Source organism: Monodon monoceros, unplaced genomic scaffold, assembly GCF_005190385.1.
Source record: "Monodon monoceros isolate NGI ecotype Baffin Bay Population unplaced genomic scaffold, NGI_Narwhal_1 Super_Scaffold_15, whole genome shotgun sequence".
Classification (NCBI taxonomy): Eukaryota; Metazoa; Chordata; class Mammalia; order Artiodactyla; family Monodontidae; genus Monodon; species Monodon monoceros.
In genome coordinates, this window is record NW_021703771.1 from 85,023,879 (window position 1) to 85,044,653 (window position 20,775).

Here is a 20,775-nt window from a genome sequence, read left to right on the forward strand (position 1 = left end):
ACCACAACGAAGCGTAGCCCCCGCTCGTCGCAACCAGAGAAAGCCCGAGTGCAGCAACAAAGAAAAAACGCAGCCAAAAATAAATAAATAAAATACATAATTTTTTTAAAAAAGGTGAGAATAGAACATACACATAGCGGCCCTTGCTGTGCAGCGTTTTGAAGGCCTGCAGAGAGACACTGTAAGGGTCCCTAGGAAGCATGGGGTGAAGTGCTCGGTTTAAGTACTGATTCTGCATCTGAATGGAGCCCTCTTGTTCATTGTCCTTGTCACTGGCTTGGCCCTCCTTTGTTCCCCACTTGGACATGTTTGAAGTGGGCTTCCCGGAACATGCTTCCTTGGGAGATACACGTTTTCTCAGCTTCCTTCCTTCACCTCTTCATTGAAGTTCAGGGGGGTCCAAGGATGGTTCAAGATTTTGAACAGCAATGGACTTTCTTGCCTTAGGTTTCCAATTTCCTTGGCAGTAAAAGTCCCCTCAAAACTCATTAGATGTCCACTCCATTTGCTTCCAGTCACTTCCAGGTGACCACTGTTTGCTTAGAGATGCTCTCAGATCTTTTTCTTTGCTTTCTCATTCCCACTGCCCAGCTCTAATCTGCAATTCAAGGACAGTTTCCTGGAGGCAATGGGGCTTTGGTGGAAAGGCCACACCTGTAATTTACTCTTTATTTTCACACGGTCAATCAAGTTACAGAGATTTTATAATCTCATCTCTTACATCTTTGGACTCAAAGCAGTCATTTTTTTTCATAGTAAGAAGTCCAAATTTCTGACTCTTTTGTATTATTCTTTTTTATTTATTTTTACAAATAAGTTGATCTTTCCGGTGCTCACCTTTCTTGTAATATGTTATCACAACCCTCCCACATTGGCCCAAACATGTTACCTGGTCTTCCTGCAAGGGGGGTTGGGACACATTAGGAACACAGATATTCGCTGACCAGCACAACTTGTGGCCTAATTACATTCTAACCTGTTCGTATCAATTTACACTCATTTCAGCAGTGGGTAAGACTTAGTTTATCCGTGTCCTTGTGTGCACTTAGGTTTAGCAGACTTTCTTTTTTGTGGTTATTCTGTTCAGAAATCTGTGCAGCAAACAGTAAACTCCCTAAGGATTGGGACTGTGTCTTCTTTCCCATACTTCCAGCAACTAGCATATTGCCTGAAATGTACCTGAATGTTGATGTAACGAATGTTGCTTGAATAAATGAATGAATAATAGGATGACAAGCAATGAATGTTGTTTGAATAAATGAATGAATAGTAGGATGAATAGTAGGATGACTTTTTTTAAAGAAAAATTAACCAGTCCCAAGGATATACATACCAAAGTGACTGCTACAAGACTTTGATCTTGACAAAGATTTGTTATAGTTTATCTCATATCTCTTAAAAACAATGTTTCTGTGGCATTAGCCAGAATAATGGTCAATTGAAAGAAGGATTTTCCTGCCCCTCCACTCCTCCCCCACAAATCCATTTGGTCTCTAAAGCCAGTAGCCCTCATAACATGGAATAACACATCCCTTTGCCTCTACATCCAGCTTCTCTGCCTCCAGAGTAGATCTTCCCTGACCCCGTCTCTTGAGTGAATAACTCTCCCTTTCTTGACAAGCAAATAAACGCAGCTTTGTGTGTTGGTCTGTTTTTAGTTCTAGTGGTCTTTACGTCACTCTTTGACATTGCAGAAATTCATTTCCCTATATCTTGACTGGTGATGTGTCAAAATAACATGGCACGCTACAGTGATAAGAGTTTAGGAACTGAGCAAAAGCCACACCTGGGTTTGGATCCCAGTTCTATTATTTAAGTGAACTTGAAGCAAATCAACTCACCATTTTACATTTTCATTCTCTCCCCTGTGTAATGGGATATCAGGTGCCTACTCAATGAGAGTCCAAAGAACATAAATAACCCATAGAAAGCAACTTGTACATAGAGAACTCAACAAACATTAATAAAGTCTAATTTATTTCTATACATGGTAAAATGTTTCTGTTTCAGTTGCCACCCGTGTGTCTCTGAAAGCAGAGGGGATCAGGTCCTAGGAAGAGATGGACATCTTAAGGAGACCTGTGATGAACACACCTTCCAGTCCATAGAAAGTAAACCTTGCTTATCTCTTTCTCTCTCTCTAACCTCAAACCCTACAGTTCCAAGTTAGGGTTAAAACCCTCATGTTTATACCTATCACTGACATTTGACATTCACTGCAGCCCTATATACAGTTGTCCAAAGTAACTGGACTTGCATTTACTCTGAGTGTTCAGACCGTGTTATAGGCAAAGTGCAGATACAAAGGCTGTCATGAAGATTGCCATCAACCAAGAAATGTGCAGTGCAAAGCACTGTGCTAGTTTTGTAACGGTGGTAGAGCACTGTGTCATTTCATTAAATGGATATTTATTCAATGACTACTACATTTTATTAAATGCTTATACATAAACTTGCATTGGCAAATAAGAAATAAGTTTAATCTGTATTGCAGCAGTGCTGAATTTCCTATCCCTATCAAACAATTGAAAGTATTTTTTCCTGGAGAAAGTTATTGAATGGAAGCAGAAAATACTCTAAGAACTACAATTTTTATGAATATGTATACAAAGTGAAACTAATCACATGAATACATGTACTTATTTCAATATCTTGAGTAGGATACATATACCACATTAATTTTATTGGAGATTAAAACTGACAAAATGAAATGTATCTTCATTAATTTATACCTCTGCAAACATCCACACTATATAGATGGTGGCTGTGAGTTTTCCTGGGTCATTCTTCCAGTCACTTAAGAGTTATCTGTCTGTTTTAATTTTACAAATTCATTAATAAATTCCCAAAGGTTCCTTAAAATACAAAACAAATGAGTACAATGGGTTAGAAAAAAGTACATTAAGCATAAAAGAAAATTTCAAAATAAACATCTATTTAGGACACATTTACTCAAAACCTTAGAGTAAGACTTTGCAACCCTCCACCTTCTTTCAGAGGATATTTGTAGTAGACTTTTGGCCTTGAATGTAGCAAAGTTTCTCTCTCTACATAGGGGCACAGTCCCCTGCAACATTTTCCAGGCTAAGTAGGGTGTGGCAGCAGAGGTATATTTACCTTGACAATAATGATGTTTAAACGTCAGGTCAGTTCATTCTCACTGCCAAGACTATGGAAGGAATCTTCCCTCTTTTGTATTTGTACTTCTATATTCTTTTCCTTTGAGGATAATACAAGGCCTCACAGAGCCTGGATCTACCTGTGTGGCTCAGTCAACACCCATACTAACACCTTTTCTCCTCTCTCTGCCATGCTGGCAAGTGGAATGGTTCTATTTTCTGACTCCTTTGCAGCTAAGGGTGGCCTTGGGATGCGGTGCTGGCCAGTGAGATATGGTGGAAGTCCCTGGGAGGGGATTTCCTTCCTAAATACAACAGAATAAGCTCATAATGAGAAGCTCTTTGCCACCTGTCCTGTACTTTCCCCTTTCTTCCCACATGGGACACAGACCCAGTGCCTGAAGACAGCCACGCTGAGGCCCTGAGGAGGAAAACCATCCTTAAGGAAAGCAGGGAAGGAAGAGAGAAGAACCCTGGTTCCTTGATGATTTCATTGAACCTATGCCACCAACAACTAAACGTCTTTTTACTTGTTGATACAATAAGCTCTTTCCATATTTAAACCATCAAAGGTTTTCCCAGGCTTTCCAAATCCTGAGATTTAAACTATGGTACCAACTCAAATGAAAATTAACTCTACAAAATCTAAATGTATGTAACAGATAATACAAATCAGCGTTTTATTTTTAAATTAAAATTTTCAGAATCATACCTGTATAGGTTGTTTCAAAGATTTAGTATCACTGAAAGCCATATAATTTGAGAAAAGAAAGCCACTCGGAGCCACACATCTCCCCACCTTCCTGATCCCTGTCCATGAGTATTCACCCTCAATTCGTCAGCTTTGTCCAAAGAATTTATTTCTAGATTGCTGAACAATATATACAGTGGAGCTTGAAATCTTGGACTAAGCATTCTTAAGCACTGGAAAGGATGTGTGGCATGCATGTGTGAAGTTAACACTCAGGAATGCAAACACTTCAAAAGTACCGTCCAGTGTAATCTAGTTGTAAATGGACGATCTTGATAGTTCCAACATCAGATTATTATGACAGTTCCTTTACCAGGGCATCAGTACTCACTGTTGTTCCCCCTCACTCAGCTTGCTCTTCCCCATGATCCGCTTCACGTGGTTTTCAACAAACTACCAAGAATCAGAAATCACTTGGTCATGTATAATGCATGATACTGCTCATTGGTAATGGCGGTGACGTTGTCGATTACATCCAAATGCATTACCACTTCTAGAATCAGGCATAGCATACTACTTCATACTGTATACAATACATATGTAATCAAAGCAGCACTACCATCTACGAAACAACAGATTGTTACCGTGTATTTCGGAGGGCTATCCTGGAAAGTCATTAAGGGAGCCGGTTCATTACATTCCTTGCCACCAAATAAACTTATTACAATTAATTTTTATGTGCAGAGGGGTTACAGAAATGGTCAATTCTGATTGACACATTCAACTATTAAAAAAAGAATGCTTTTCTTTTCATTAATACATTAGTTTACACCTGTCCAGTTTTAAGCTAATGTCCGCATAGCAAGATATTCCTGGCATGAGAGAAAGTTATCATTTAGAAAGATTATGCATATACTTTCATATTTGGTTTATGACATAGTATGAGAAGGCACTAGGGGGAATATTTTTATTGAAAAACATAGATTCACACAAACTTACTTGTATTTTCTTCTTTAAAATTTTATTTGCTGTCTCCAACTTTATAGTTTCAGTCTGAAGGAAAAATGGTTTGAAAAGAAAGATACTTGGTTAAGAATATTTGTTAAATATTTTTCCCCATTTATGGAAAAAAAGTATTATGTGAATGCTGTTATTCTAATTTCAAAAGTATTCAACAGCACACCACTTAAAAACAATGAATAAACAAAGCATGACTTGAAGGACATTTATTAAGACAGAAAGATCCTGGCCCTCTGGGTCAAAAACTAGAGAAGGTGGAAGCTGATGTTGCAAAAAACTGGAGAAGCTTAGGGAAGTTCCAGAGTAGAAGAGTTACTCATTTATCAGAGCTAATAATGGAATTTTTAAGATAGCCAGATACAATATAAAAATACAAACAGCAATAAGTCACATAATATCAGTGTTAACTGATTATAAACTGTAATGTTAAGAAAAAAAATTTTGAGTTGCCATTCACAATAGTAACAGATACCAAAACGTTGCAAGAACAAAAGTAACAAAACATATTTAAGACCAATGCATTAAAATAAACAAATACAAAATGATCCTAGATGGAGTGCTCACATTGTAAAGCTGCCACTTCTTCCCTAATGAATTTCTAATTCATTAGAAGCACAATAAAAATACCAAGAGTATTATTACTGCAACTGAAAAATCAGTTAATACTGTAAATGACAATATCCAAGATAACTGTGAACAAAATAACGATGAAGAAAGGATATCTGCTCTTCCAGATATCCACCATATTGAAAAGGATTCGCAATTGCATCATGAGGCTGGATAATGTATAATTAAGAAGTCGGGCTGACTTTAAATCCTAATTCTACTACTTGATGCCGTGAGCTTAATCAAGTTACTTAGTATACCTGTGCCTTGGTTTCCCTATCTGAAAAAGAGGGTTACTAACAGCATCTATCTCTTAGGGTTGTTGGGAATTAAGTGAAATAGTGTTTTTGTATTGTTTACAGCAATATCTGTGCATTGTAAATCCGTGATATGTTTAGTTACTTTTTCTTCTGGTTAGAAATAACATTTCGAATCCAGATCCAGATACCAGTTACTTAATAGGATAATAAATGCAATTCTATTGTACCCTCCAGTATTTGAATTAAGGAGCCAAATATAAATAATAAATATTTAAAGTATTATAAGTTACTGATATGGAATCATTATAGGGAATCTTCTATTTCCTAGGTTCAATCCATTTAAAAGGGGTCTTAATTATGAAAGAAAAGTTTACATGATTTTGCATTATAACATGCTCACAATACATAAAGCTACAACTCATTTTCACTGTTTAAAAATTCAACTATAAATTAGTGTTTCTTCTCAAGACAGTTTTAGTTTAAAAAGGAAGGGGCAGACTCTAAATGAAAACACAGAAGGAAATCTGAACAGATTATTTTAAAATAGAGAGAGAGAAATCAGAACAGGTTTAGACCACCCCCACCTTCCTATACACTTTATAATTTGACTTAAAAAGAAAAAAAGGTAGTACTGGGAAAATATATGTAACTCTATAACCAGGAGAAAAAGAATATTCAAATATCACTTATAAATTCTTTAAGTAGAAGTTGTATTGAGTTAGATTCTGCATAAATAAAATTTAGGTCATAACATTAAAAATTTGGGCATCATAGCATTTCAAAACATAGATCATAATTTATATTTTATTGTTTATCAAGAAAATGGTTAGCAACAATTGATAAAGTCTAATATAGTAGACCCTCAATGGCAGTAACTAATCCTATCTTCCAGCATAACTGTACAACTTGTATGGAGTCTACGTGGCTCAATAGTAAGTATAAGGACTTTGGGGCCCAGAAGAATTAAACTGAATCCCAGCTTTGCCACCTGTATTCTGTGTCAAGTTGGGCAGGTCACTTAGCCTCTCTGGGCTTCAGGTTAAACTACATAGTATATATTAGACACTGAATGATGGGAGTAATTTTTATGATAAACATTTTCTATACAAAATTGTTAAGTTTTAAGAGATGTCAACTGACCTGAAAGAGATCCAATTTGACCCTTAACAGAGCTGTACAGAATTTTTATCACCTTCATTTTTGTTGTTTTAGCTGTACGTCTTAATTATTCTAATCATTTGCTATAAGTGTTTTGAAATGAAAATATGTTTGGACCAAATGTTATGTTATTTTTTTTTCCCTATTGCAAAATCAAAACGCTTCATGTGTTTGCCAAGATCTTCCAGCAAAAGAACAATGTAAACATTCAAATAAACAATTTGCATACCTCTAAGCTTTTAATCTTATTCTCGGTGATATGCAAAATTCCAGTATGAACCAAAGTTGTTTTAATTTCTCTTTCAAGAGCTTGAATTTCATCCCATTTATTAAGCACTTCACACCTCTTTTTTTCAACCTTCTCAATAAGAGTAGGGCACTCCTCCTTCATTACATTTTTCTCAGGTGATTCTGGAATATTTTATAAAAGCAAAGTATTCTATGTTTAATACCTTAGTCCTTATTAATAACATTATGTATTAACAATATTATGTATGTTGCATATAGTTATAAACTATAATGTAACTGAAACTTCAAGCACATCCATAAAAGTTATCTGATCCAAGTTAAGTATATGTATTTCATTGCCTTGGTATCTATATATTTTTCTATGTTGTGAATCTTTTCCTATTAAAAATATAAACAGTAAAGGCATAGCAACTGAGATAAAAGGAAAAAATTATCTGATCCAAGAATGGGGGGATTACTCCTTTAATTCATTTATGTAATTGATGAGTATTTATTGAGTGCCTAACACAGTGTGGGGAAGATGCGTGGATGGATGACTTTACCAGAGACGTGTGACTAAGTTGAGACCAGGAGGATGAACAGCAGTCAGACAAGCAGGAGGGTGTGGGGAGGAGGCAGAAGGGCAGAATTTGGCACATTCAGTAAAAGGAAAGTTACACAGTAGGCTGGGGGCACTGCAGGACCAGTGAGAGACATGAAGAAATGACACTAGAAAGGAACAGCGGGCAGATCAGAAAAGGTCTTCTAACATGCGTGAAGAAATCAGTCAAACCTGACTTGAAGGCTTTTAGGCTGGGAGGAAACACTATCGACCATGGTCACTCGGTCTACGGTATCAAAAGTGACAAAGGCAAGACTCCAATCTGGACGGCCAGTTAGGAAGCTACTGCAGTCATTCGAACCATCAGATCATGATAGAACCTGGGGCATAAAGAGAAGTGGAGGGGGACGATTTAGGAAATACAACTGGTAGCTGCCATGATCAGGATGTAGAGGAGTAGATACCAAAATAACCCCTAGGTTTCAGCTTGGCCATAGCTAAGAACAGATGTGGTGGGAAGGGAATAATGAGCTCAGTGCAGCAGAGGGGTAAGAAAGAGCTGGGTTTAAACCCAACTTGGCCACGGCCACTTACTACAAGCCCTGTTGACATGGTTGCAGGGAGGAGAGTGAAGACGCCTGCCAGTGGTGTTCTGACTTGAGCTGCCATGCGTTTGGAGATGCCATTCATTGAAATTTCCAAGGACATGCAGATTCAGAGAGAGAGCGAACCCAACCTTGGACTTGTTGAGTTGACACTCACGTGCCATGTCCAGTAGGCAGTGGCATATACAGATCTTAAGCCTAAAAATGTATTTTAGCAGAGAAGAGATTTAGAATCAAAGACATGTGGATTGAACCAAAAACATGCTGGGCTCCAATCAATATCTGTATTCAAGGAGTACCAAGAGGCGGTGGAGACAGAGAGTAACTCACTGCTAAGGCTGCTTTGTTTTCAGGCAGCACAGCTAGATTCTGATGAGTGGGAGGTTTTAATTTTTTGAGAAAGAATGACTACTCCTTTTTGACAGGAAAAAAGGCAGAAGGAGCGATCATTCCTACTTATACATAGGTAAGCAGGACCCAAGTCATTGCCGTCACTCAAACTTGCCAAATTTGGAAGAAGGGAAAAGTGGGAAGGTAAGTTTTGATACATGATGAGCTAACAGAGCAGAAACAGTCATTAAGCCTCTACACAAACTCTGAGAGATACTACAAAATAAAGTCTTTGATCCCCACCTTGATCTAACCTGAGGGTTTCACCTGAAACAATTAACTGTCAGCAAAGAAGCCAAAAGGAGTGTGACCCAACTGTTCCTCTTTTTTACCTAAAGAGGAAGACTGTCGTATCAAAATGGGGGGAATTCCACAGAAAATGTGTATGGTTGGAGAAGGCTTGCGAATGAGAAAACTTTAGAAAAAGAATAAAGGAGGAAGAATACAGGACACCAGATTTCTTCTCAAAACCAGTCTCAAAACAGGTTAGACTTGTGAGAACAACCTCAGAGATGCTGAGAGGAGAAAAGTGATTCCAGGATGAGTTAGTGTGGAACAAACCTGGAGGAAAAATGACATTTGAGTGAATCATAAATGTAAACAGTAAAGATTAATGAGCGGCATACTTAATTGAACTTATTTTGGTTATTTAATCAAACTCTAAGTTGCGTATCTAATTTTGAGATAATTTTTAATATCTTTAAAATATTTTATGTTTAAATATCTTAAAAATTTTTTGATATCTTTAAATTATTTTATGTTACTTCCTAAATGTTCACAAAATGTAATTAATTTCCCGTGACCTGTGTGTTCCTGTTCACATGTAATAATGATACAAGAAGGAGCTGACAGGCAGAGCAACTCCGCTGTGCCAGGCCCTGGCCCTGTGCTCTTGCCTCACACGGGTCATCAGGCTGAATCCTCCTAACGACTGAGGGAAGCACTATCACTGTCCCCAGTGAACAGGCAGCAGCTGAGATGAAACCAGTTCAAATGACAGCCATGTGAGTGGGTCGCTGTGATGGGCAGGTTGAGGACCGTCTGCAAGAGAGGGCACCCCAGACCTGGACAGAAACTCATTGTTGTCTGGAAAAGCTGACTCCTCTGATCCAGGAATAAAGATGTAAAGGTTGTGAAAACCAGGCTGGGCTGTCTTCCTTGCTGTTACCCTGGAAACCACAGGCCACGGCCCCGCTTCCTCTATTTCCATCTCATTTGGTTGCGCTGAAGTGTTCACTGTCTGCCCCCCGCCCCTAAAAACTATTATATATTTCAAGACACTTTCTCTAAAATCAACAGCGTTTAGTCCTTCAGCACTTCCTCGAGGGAGCTGACTCTCATATTTATATCATTTGGTCAATTTTCCTAGAATCTATTCCAAATATCTTGGTCAAAGCTTGACCTAATTCTTGCTACATAAGGTCCTGAATTCATGCAATGTTCCACTAAAACCCACAAAGATCCTGGAGGAAAATGAAATGCACACAAGTCGTCTCTTGTTACAGAGAAACTCAATAACCAAAAGTGCCCAAAGCAGCAGAAACTGGGATAATGATCTTGGCCGTGACATAATCTCTTAAAGAAATCAACTGCTTCCTTGTGTCTTTAAAGTATTTCATTTAAACCACTTCAGATAAAATGAAAACTTACTGAATTTCTAAAGAACTTGATGGGGAAAAAAAGGAATAAAACGTAATAATCTCTCTGAAAAACCTTTCAAACAACTAACAGAAGAGACCATGAACAGTGGACAAGGTTTGAAGATTCCTCACCCGAAGGTCACAGCAAAAGTCACGTCAGAAGATCAATCACACGGTCACTCACCTGATCTCTTCTTAGTGGATTGCAGCAACATGCGTTCCAGCTCCAATTCACTTTTGAGTCTACGGTTTGGTGAGAAAACATAGTGATGTATTAGAACCCTGTTTGTACCATTTTCCTTTTGTCTATTTTATACAACAGTCCTAAAATTGAGAAATAAGAACAGATCTTCTTAGTTTCTAACAAAAAAGGTGATTTGAAGATGTATGAGAGCCTGGATCAGTCAAGTTGAATAAACAGAAGAATACTTTCTTACCAAGATTGCCTAAGCCACTGGTAAAGGAGCTGGTCTTACAGCATTTATTGATATTACTTTGTGACTTGAATTTTTAAGAAGCAACGGGGTAAAAAACCTAGCATTTTACACTCTGAAGCCAATAATGAAACGAGTCCAATAATGGAAAAATCCTACCGATATTGGAATACATGTTGCATTTTCCCTGTTAATTATGATTGTATCCCATAGATACAATTTACAAATTCCACTATATTTAAACTAAAAATAAAACACAAGAAATTTTAAAAGGAGGAAATAAAACCTTTGTTATCTCTTTGTATCTTCTTCCTCGTTCAAAATAAACTACACTGACTATCTCTAATAGATTTAGAGAGAAAAAGGAATCAAATAAGTCTTGCATATACTGAGGGAAACGCTGTGATTTGGTGAAAAACATCAGCACCACAAATGTTTTAACACTGCCTTTTCTACAAGGGGCTTTTGATGGTTTAAGATTTTCGTACGCATTAACTCATTTTATGACAGACTAAAAGAAATAGAAAAGTATTATGACTCCAAGTTTAAGAAATTAAGGTTAAGTGGGTTAATAATAATGGTGAAAACCTTTTCAATATGTATTTCAGAGGGTTCAGTCTCCACAAACTTTTGATGTGTTGTGTTATATGAGACTTCCCTGGTGATGCAGTGTTTAAGAATCTGCCTGCCGATGCAGGGGACACAGGTTCGATCCCTGGTCCGGGAAGATCCCACATGCTGCAGAGCAGCTAAGCCCACGCACCACAACTACTGAGCCCATGTGCTCTAGGGCCCACGTGCTGTAACTACTGAGCCTGCGTGTCACAACTACTAAAGCCCACATGCCTAGACCCAGTGCTCCACAACAAGAGAAGCCACCACAATGAGAAGCCCATGCACTGCAATGAAGAGTAGCCCCCGCTCACCACAACTAGGGAAAGCGTGCACACAGCAACGAAGACACAATGCAGCCAAAAATAAATTTAAAAAAAAAACTTTTAATGTGTTACAGTTCTAAATTTACTTATGTTTCTATTTCACTGCTTTGTTTTTCTTCCTGGGGACTTCCATTACATATAAGTTGGATCTTCTTTGCCTGTCTTTTATTTCAACCACTTTTTCTCCGACTCTTTTACTTTATTTATCACGTTTTAATTCTCTTGATTGTTTCTTGCTTTTTCCTAATGCCCCTTGTTACATTTTCATTCAAAACAATTCCTCCCTGGACATGTCCTAGTTTAGTCTTGATCTGTAATATAATTTTGACTTTTTCACTATCTTTCCTCAGTTGTCAAATCTTGTTTCATGGCCTCCTCTTTTGCTGCTGTTGATTTCTGTGTTTAGGTTTTAAATTTATGACGCAAGGTTGTTTTTATACCCTGAAATGCTCTTTTGAGAATATGTGGTTTAGTTTGCAGGGCTGTGGCACAGTTTTCTTCTCCAGCTGTTTGTTGTTGTCAGATGTTAGGGATTTTCATCAGCTAAATCATATGGGTCCTTATTTTCTGTTTTCTTTTTAGAGTCAGCTGTGTGGACACAGACTCTGCATTTTTATGGTTAGGGCTCCTAGTTTGTGAGATTCTTAATTCAAGAAGACACTTTTCTGTCAGAGCAAATTATACTGTTGTTGGGGTTTTATTTTGTTTTGTTTCCTTTTTTTTTTTTTTTTTTGAAGAGGCGGAAAAACAGTAGTGGGAGGGGTTGTGTGCCCTTTGATTTTCTTCTCTTAAGGGGTTCTAAGTTTCTCTCCCTTGCTAATTTTTCTCTTCCAAGTATGCTGATCACTTCCTCTTAACCCTCTTCTCACCCATATCATCATCTCAGAATTGTTTCCTTGCTTCCACACTCACTTTTATGTCCCCTTCTTTTGAGTCAGTGCTCTGGTGGACCTCCCAGTAACCTGTGCAGTATTCTCACTTTGGGTGGTTCACTCTCTCTCACACAGTGCTTTTAAGACAATTTTAGGATTTCTACTAACTCCATTCTTCTCTCTGCCCCAGACTGACCTTGCTTTCACCAAGTTTTGCAGAAAGAGAGTAGATAATGTTTCACTGGCACAGAATGTTTATTTTCTATTTTCAGGTATTTTGAAATTAGGACACTTTCTGTCTTTTAGTTACACTGAAGGCAGAGTTTTGATTTTTGGTTTTTGTTTCTTGTTTTTTTCGCTTGAGCATATTATGAGTGTGTCAGATTTACTTTCATCTTTTTTTTAATTCTTTAAAAAAATTATACCCTATCAGATTGTGGTTTCACCCTGAAAGACTAATCACAGAGGTTAAAAGATTTTCTAAGTTAAAAAAATAACTAGGGCATTCTTAAAAGCTATCTTGAATTTGCAGCATACTCAGCCAACAATAAATCCTCAGGGGACAACTGAAGATGGCCTGAGATTCCTTCAGAAACCTCCCCAAACTCCTCATAGAAACACCAGATTTAGTAGAACATCCTAGTCACGTGTGTGACGGTTTGTGCAAGACACCCGGCGACCAGGTTGTTGTTGATAAAGGCAAGGTGTCACACCCAACAAGGCAGGAAAAAGTGTAAAATATGCTTGTCACATGGTTTTAAGACATTGTAAAATAAGTGTAATCCCAGCATAGATCAACCCTCACTTGTCATTACGGTCCAGGGCTGCTTTGATGGCCATCACGAGCACCCTCAGCTCCTCCCTGGCCTGGTCGACATCTGCGGTCCTCACCCTCCTCGTCTCCAGCCCCTGGATGTGAGTCAGCAAAGTCTGGGCAGAATGAGGCCGTAACAGGTGAGACAAACACAAAGCAAGGGTGAGCATTTTCCTTTTTCTGTTAATACAGTGTGTTCAAGATGTCCTGAGTCAAAATACAAATTCTAGTCAAAATAGGTAAATAGGGAGGACGGAAGGGAGGGAGGAATATCAGAGGAGGGATAGACAGCCACGTGAAGATCTGGGTAAGGTATATATTTTTTTGGTTTGTGTGGGGGAAGGAAAGTGATGAATAAAGTGCTTCGAGCGCATTATTATCAGGACTGCAATTGTTTTTCTAATTAGTGAGAAACGATAGTAACTCGATGGCTATATCTGCATATAAAGTGATGCTTCTCAAATGTGGTGAAACAAAGGTCTCTGCCTTCTTAAGTGACGGGCTGCCAAGTTTCCAGAAGCAGAAGGAAGGATCTAGTGCCCTGATGCCCTGGGGAATTCTTCATTCTGGTGTTTGATTGGGATATGAGCATATATGTTCCTTTGTGACTTAACCTCAATAAGTAAAGAACAGGGCAGACCCCCAGCTGGAGCCATTGCTTATTCCTGCCAAACAAAAGCTTTTTTCTGAAGCACGAAAAGCTCAAAACAAAGAACACCATGCAAACATGTGATTTTCGATTAAGAGCTAAGTTAGAACGGACTTCCTTATGAGGCTGTGATTTTTATTTTTTCATAGACAAAGTAAGACATTCTTCTTCCCAATTTATAAGATAGAATTTTTAAACTTTATTGAAAATGTCAAAAGTCATCCTAGCTACAGTGCTATATTCTCTTAGTTTTGTAAGTGATAACATCATTCCTGTAGTCCATCTTCCTTATTAAGCATCCACAGGTGTGGCTTAAGCCTAGAGGGAACCCCTGGAAGTTGGCACAGTGAGAGGAGGTAGCCACAGTTTATGTGGGCTGCTCGCTCTCCCCTGAGGGTAAAAACTGTACATGCTTTCCAGTAATTACTAACGTAGCACCCTCTATATTCCCAAACCATTAACATCTATAGCTACTCCACGGTTTGGGACTCCAGAGAGTCCCATCTCTGCTTCCAACTTCCGTGCTGTGTCTGTGTCCAAACTTCCCTCTTCCTCTAAGAACACCTGTCATTGGATTAGGACCCACCCTAATGACCGCATCTGAACTTGATTACATCTGCACAAACCTTATTTGCCAAGAGGTCACCCAGCTTCCAGGTGGACACTATTTCACCTCATTGGGAAAATGCAGAATGTGCAGTTTGGAAGGAGCTGGTGAGGCATCAGGAGACAAGGACCACACACGAACTATGGCAGTAAATATTCAGTAAAGAGCACCTTAACAACAGTGTCGGAAACTGGAGATGTTTGTGGGACATTTTCTTACTTTCATTTTGCTGTCATAACAAATTACCACAAACTTAGTGTCATAACACAAATTTATTATCTCTGCTCTGTAGGGCAGAAATCTGAGTGGCTTTTGGACTCTGCTCAGGGTCTCACTGGGCTGAAATCAAGGTGCAGGCTGCACTGCCTTCCCTTCTGGAGCTCCAGAGCACAAACTCTTTCCATGATCATTCAGGTCATTGGCAGAATCCGGTGCCTCGAGGTTACAGGACTGAAGTCCCATTCCCCTGCTGGCTGTCAGCAGGGTCCACCCCCAGCTCCTAGGGGCCTCTCTCTAGTCCCTGCATCTGGACCCTCCACCTCACAGCTCCCAATGGTCCTGAATTCTTCTCAGGCTTAGAATCACAGAACTCTGACTTCCCCTTCTGCCACCTCTCCCTTCTGACTTCAGCCAGGGAAAGTTCTCTGCTTTTAAGGGCTCGTGTGATTAGATTGGGCCCACCCAGTTAATTCAAGATAATCTCCCAATTTTAAGGTCTGTAACCTGCCGACTCAGACACGTAAGTGTCAGCCTCCAGGGGACACTGGCTGGATACACTGTAATCTGGAGCTCACAGGAAAGATTGGGGTGATGCATACAAAGCCAGGAGCCATCAGTGTAAGGGATCTCATCTACCAGCAGAGGGCGAGGAGAGAGAGAGGGCCGATTCTGAGAGAAGCAGACACGCGAGGACTGGGTTACAGAAGGACAGGCCTGCAGAGATCATGGAGAACTGGTGGCCAGAGATACTGCAAAAAACAAGAAACGTGTGTGCCTACCCCGCCCATCCCTCACTGTTGCCTTTACCTGGAGTGTCCTTCATGAGTATAAAGCCAATTCCTATTAAAAGCGTCAGCTGTTCTAAATTATGGAGGCACAAATGGGGCTTCTTTGATTCAGACAAGTTTCCAGTGCTCAGGAAATATGAAGAAATAGGTTCTACTTAAGACTTGCATGATTGATTGTTACCTTATACTGTTCTGTGGGCTGGGTCTTCAGAAGTAATAACATGTAGAGTTCATATTCATCCTATAGAAAGCAAAAAAGAGAAAAAAAGAAAGAAGGAAGAAAGGAAGCAAGGGAGAAAGGAGAGAAGAAAGAAAGATCCATTGGAAATGTGTTATGAGATTACAGTACAATGTAATATTCTTTGCATATGTAAATAAAATGGAGGCTAAGGGTGCCAGTTCAGATCATTTAAAAAAATGTAAGAATGCTCCCGCAATATATTAAATAGTATACATACTAAAATGTACAAAATCTCACCATCTTTAAAGCATATTTGAATATTAACTATTGAGGACTTCAGGATAGAATCACAAAATACCTTGACACATGTACAACATATGACCTCCTGCCACTAGGATGCTCCGTGGATTTGGGTCCTACTGACCTTCCAGAGATGGAGATGTTCTCTGGAGGGCAGACCACCACACCCTGCTTTTAAGCCTTGCTTGTTTTGGGGACTTGGACAATAGCAGATTCCACAAGCAACCTAATTCCAACTCAGCTATGATATGATGGTCACTTTCACCATGAAATCACAACAAACTTAAAACTCCTTAAAGATTCATATAAAATTATATATGCATAACCATAGAAGTTTCTGTGTTACATATGTGCAGTTTGTAAGAGTTTATCTACAATTAGGAAGCTTTAGTATATATATATGGGCTTCAGGAGTGAGCTAGCTGGGTGTTTATCTCACGTGACCCATTTATGACTCATGTGTCTGTAGGCATATTCCTTCAAGTCTCCGTGAATGATTTTCCTCATGTGTAGAATGGACACCATGATACTCGGCAGAATTTCTGTGAGGATTGAGCTCATGTGTGCAAAAAATCATGCATGGCTCTCAATTGTTATCTGGGAAAAGCATGTTTCTCTTACCTTAATTTCTTTCAAGATATCACCAAATATCAAAGAACTATTGCAAATATCTTCAAAGACTTCTCCAAAGACCTGTAGTCTGTTGAACTCTTCAGGGTCACAGACACATATTTTCTGGAGCTTCTGGAGGAAAAAGAGAACCAGCCCGTTTCAGGATGACTTCGTTTTCCTTTCTGATTACTTTCTCAGGTTGAGGAATCAGACACCCCACGGGGCTTTCTGTCAGGGGGCACAGGCCCCGCCCCCCAGCGTTGGGTCTCAGCAGAGCTGAGTGCCCAACCACCTGGGGCTGAGAACCTATGTTTGCCTGATTTTTCTTGATTTATTGCCTTGCCTCCCGTGAGTCAGGGATTCACTCTCCACCTCTGCAGTGTCCTCAGGGTCCTTCTCTGTCTCTCAGTCCCCTCAGCCAAACATCTCATCACTGGTTACTTCACATGTAGACTCTTCCCTGCATCCTCACCCTTCCCATCACTAAGCTCCACGCTCAGCCCTCGGTCGCTCCCGGCAGCATGTCCCACGACGCCAAACTACCTTCTGAAGACCGCTTGGCTCCTACTTGGATTTCACCTGCATCCTCAACTCTCTCCTCGCCCTCTCTTCACACTCTTCCTTAGTGAGTTAGGCCAACCTCTTCCTCAGGTGCTTCTGCTGTCCCAGGGGCACTTGCTTGACTGTAGCTGCTCTGCAGCATCCATTGCTATCCATTATGACATCACCTCCAAGGCACCACTTTCCAAACTTAACCTTCTTTGATTTCACCCTGTCACCATCTACATCGCGTGGGATATTCTCAGCCTTTTTCCATCCTACCTGGGAAAGTAAGTGAGGTGTCAGAGAGCCAGCCTCCGCCCACAATCTTTATTTATTTATTTATTTATTTATGGCTGTGTTGGGTCTTCGCTTCTGTGCGAGGGCTTTCTCTAGTTGCGGCGAGCGGGGGCCACTCTTCATCGCGGTGCGGGGGCCTCTCACTGTCGCGGCCTTCTCTTGTTGCGGAGCACAGGCTCCAGACGCGCAGGCTCAGTAGCTGTGGCTCATGGGCTTAGTTGCTCCGCGGCATGTGGGATGCTCCCAGACCAGGGCTCGAACCCGTGTCCCCTGCATCGGCAGGCGGACTCTCAACCACTGTGCCACCAGGGAAGCCCCGCCCACAATCTTTAGACTCCCAGGACTGACACCGGTACCGATAGCATCGCAGAACTGCCCTCCTTACCTGCTCCAACTTCTTTTCATGGCACGTCACCACCTTGCTCCCAGTGAAGTCACTCTTCAACACATCTTGCTTTGCAAGAACTTGTTTCTGGAAAATCAAGAACTTCCTGTACTTGTCTGCTTTTGTTATGCCAGCCAAGTGTGAGCTGAGGTACTGGAACTCGTCCCTGCCTGGGGGGCACATCGCACACTCACGGCTGGACTTCACTTCTTTGTACTTCAGAACCTTCATCTTGGGCCATCTTAGCTCTTCTCTCTCTGGCCGTTCGGGGGAACCTTCCTCTCTCAAACCCTTCTTTGGAATCAAATCCTCCTCCGAAGTGTGGGAACCATGTGTCAGAGGGTTCAAATACCTGAAGAGTGGTGTGTTCTCGGCATCGTTTGGGCCCACAGCTGTGTTGATGGTAAAATAAGCTAAAGCACCTTTCATCTTTTTAGTCTTCTTGTCAGATGGCTTTTCTCCCCCAAAGACGTTTGCCTCCTTGGGCCTGTTGGCATTGGGCCAGTGATACAGGATTGTCTCCAGAGGCCTGTAGAGCTTGCTGGGGTTCAGGTGTCCGGAGGTGTACATGTAGACATCATCTCTGTAGTCTTTCTGGAGTTTGTTCAGAAGTGTCCTTAGATTGCACAGAGTCTTAATACCTGGTGTCTCACAGTGTTTCCACCTTAGGTAAACTGGTCAGGAAAGACAAGAAGAACGTTAAATACCACTCTAGCTCTACAAAGAGGCTGTAAGAGGGCTGTGTGTATTGGCTGAGCCAGCATATACCTCTCCCAGAGCAGGACCCACACATACAGAGAGAAGAGAGTACAGGCCAGTCTGACTGCGGACGAAGGGTGAACCAGGGCACTTGATGGGCAATTGCCATCAGAAAGCCCAGGACCCGCAAAGCCAGGAAGAAGGAAAAGGGGATTTTGATCCAACAGGGAATTTCTTACTCTCTTAGCAAAGGCTCTAGAAGAAAAATCTAAAGGCATGATCATAATTCTTAATGACGCTTAAAGAGAGCTATGCTAGGGAATAAATAAAGGTGTTTTTCTTTCTCCCTTAAAACTAAACATCTCAGGAGTCCCTGAGCAAACCGATCCATGACTGATGAGACGTTCACACATCCCCCGCCCCGTGTAGGAAGGAAATGAGCCACAGAGTGAAACCTGCGGCTGTGTTGACAGGGGCCCCAGCTCCCTCCACAAAGGGTCCCGGAGGTAGGAGTCCGTTCGGGCCCTGGGAAACGCCGCCTTCTGAATCAGTTCCTAACTGTGTGAGCGCAAAGACCTTGTATAACCTCTTGGAGCAGCCCCGTCCTCTGCACGATGCGGAGAGCCTTCCTACTCTGAAGGGCCGACTGCCAACCAAATGGAGCTGCTTTTGGCAAACAAGCACATGGACGGAGTAGATACTCCGTAAAGGCCACCTAGTTTTATCAAAGGGCTGCAGTCCAGGGAACACCTTCTCAACGCTTCTGGTAGGACAGGAGTAGGCCCAGACTCCAACAAGACACGGGAGAGGGGCTTTCTTCCTGGGCTGTCGCTGAGATGCTCACGGAGCGGCAGGCCTGGTGCGCGACCTTCCCAGACAATGCTGGAGGAATCAACCAGCAGACGTCGTATCACTGCCTTGTTACCCGAGCTGGGAGAGGCCCTGGGAACAAGGCAGTGAACCAGGCCCATCAGGGCCCTCGAGGGCCTGGCCTGAGCTCTCAGAGGCCCAGGATTCACCTACATCCACACCTGCCACACCCCCTCAATCGACACGACAGGCCCACCTGTAACTAGGCCCCTTTGGTGACAGGGAAGCCGAGGGGAGTTTTGTGATCAACTCAAGTCCCGGCACCTGACAAGTGGCAGCGTTGATTTCTGAATGCAGCAACTTTACCCTAACTATTGGGTTCTTCCCTCATTCCACAAGGGCTCGAGCAAAGGGGGCCAGGGCAGGGCTTTCTGGGACCCACACCAAACCCCTTCCTCCGGCCAGTCCACGTCTGAAAGCAGGACCATAAATCAGGACATGTCATTGTCTGCATTGCCACCTGAGAGAAGAAATGAGGGCCCAGAGGGTATGAGGAGGGGTAACAGCGTCTCGTGCTGTGTGACGAAGCCCCCTACGTCCAGAAGCTTCACACCCCTAGACTAGCTCACTACTCCGTGGTCGGCACTTCAGCCCGCGGGCTGAGCTCTCCACTCCAGGATCACAACGAGGATATCAGGGTGTGGGCCTAGCTGGGTCCTTGGAGGCTTTGAGGGGAAATCTGACCCTGGGCTCAGTCCTGTTGTGACAGAAGCCAGTTTCTTGCAGGTGTTGGACTGAAGTCCCCACCTCCTAGTTGGCCTTTGGTGGGGGTCACTCTTGGCTCCTGGGGCCACCCACCTTCCTGGCCACACGGGCCACCTTCATCCCTGAGCCAGCAAGGGCACTCTGCATACTTCCCAAGCCCTCGACCTCTGACTCCTCCCCTGTGACTGACCTCATGTGATCAGGTCAGGCCCACCCTGCACTCTCCCTGCCGTGAGGTCACTGGTGCCATGGGACACAGTGCAACCAGAGCGCTCGTCTCATGTTCGGTCCTGGGATCTGTGCTGGGCACGTACAGCAGGGGGCAGGGAACTCGGGCCACCCCAGGGCTCTGCCCACCCCAAGCCCAGAGCCCAGGCTCCCTCTGCACTGTCCCAGGTGGAAAAGAATCATCCTTTCCCTCCTGTGCGGTTGGATCCTGGAGCAAACACTTCTAGCAATGGGATCCTTGAGAATTTCCTTGCTAAGTAGTTTAGTACTTCAAAGAAACCAATTAAGAAATGTTAAAAGAATTTTTTTCAGCCAGAATTCCTTTTTTCTTTTTAACCTTTTATTTTATCTTGGA

The 20,775-nt window shown here is 41.7% G+C and overlaps 1 protein-coding gene across 1 annotated transcript; it reads right to left on the reverse strand.

Annotated features, from left to right (window-relative positions):
- Window positions 1-2,804: 2,804 nt before the first annotated feature.
- CUNH6orf118 (chromosome unknown C6orf118 homolog) lies at window positions 2,805-18,572 on the reverse strand. Its single transcript, XM_029223376.1, is given in 8 exon segments — window positions 2,805-2,855; window positions 4,810-4,863; window positions 7,084-7,265; window positions 10,464-10,522; window positions 13,329-13,453; window positions 15,782-15,841; window positions 16,703-16,825; window positions 17,919-18,572. Coding segments are annotated over 8 exon segments (1,224 nt in total). The 5' UTR covers window positions 18,489-18,572.
- Window positions 18,573-20,775: the final 2,203 nt, after the last annotated feature.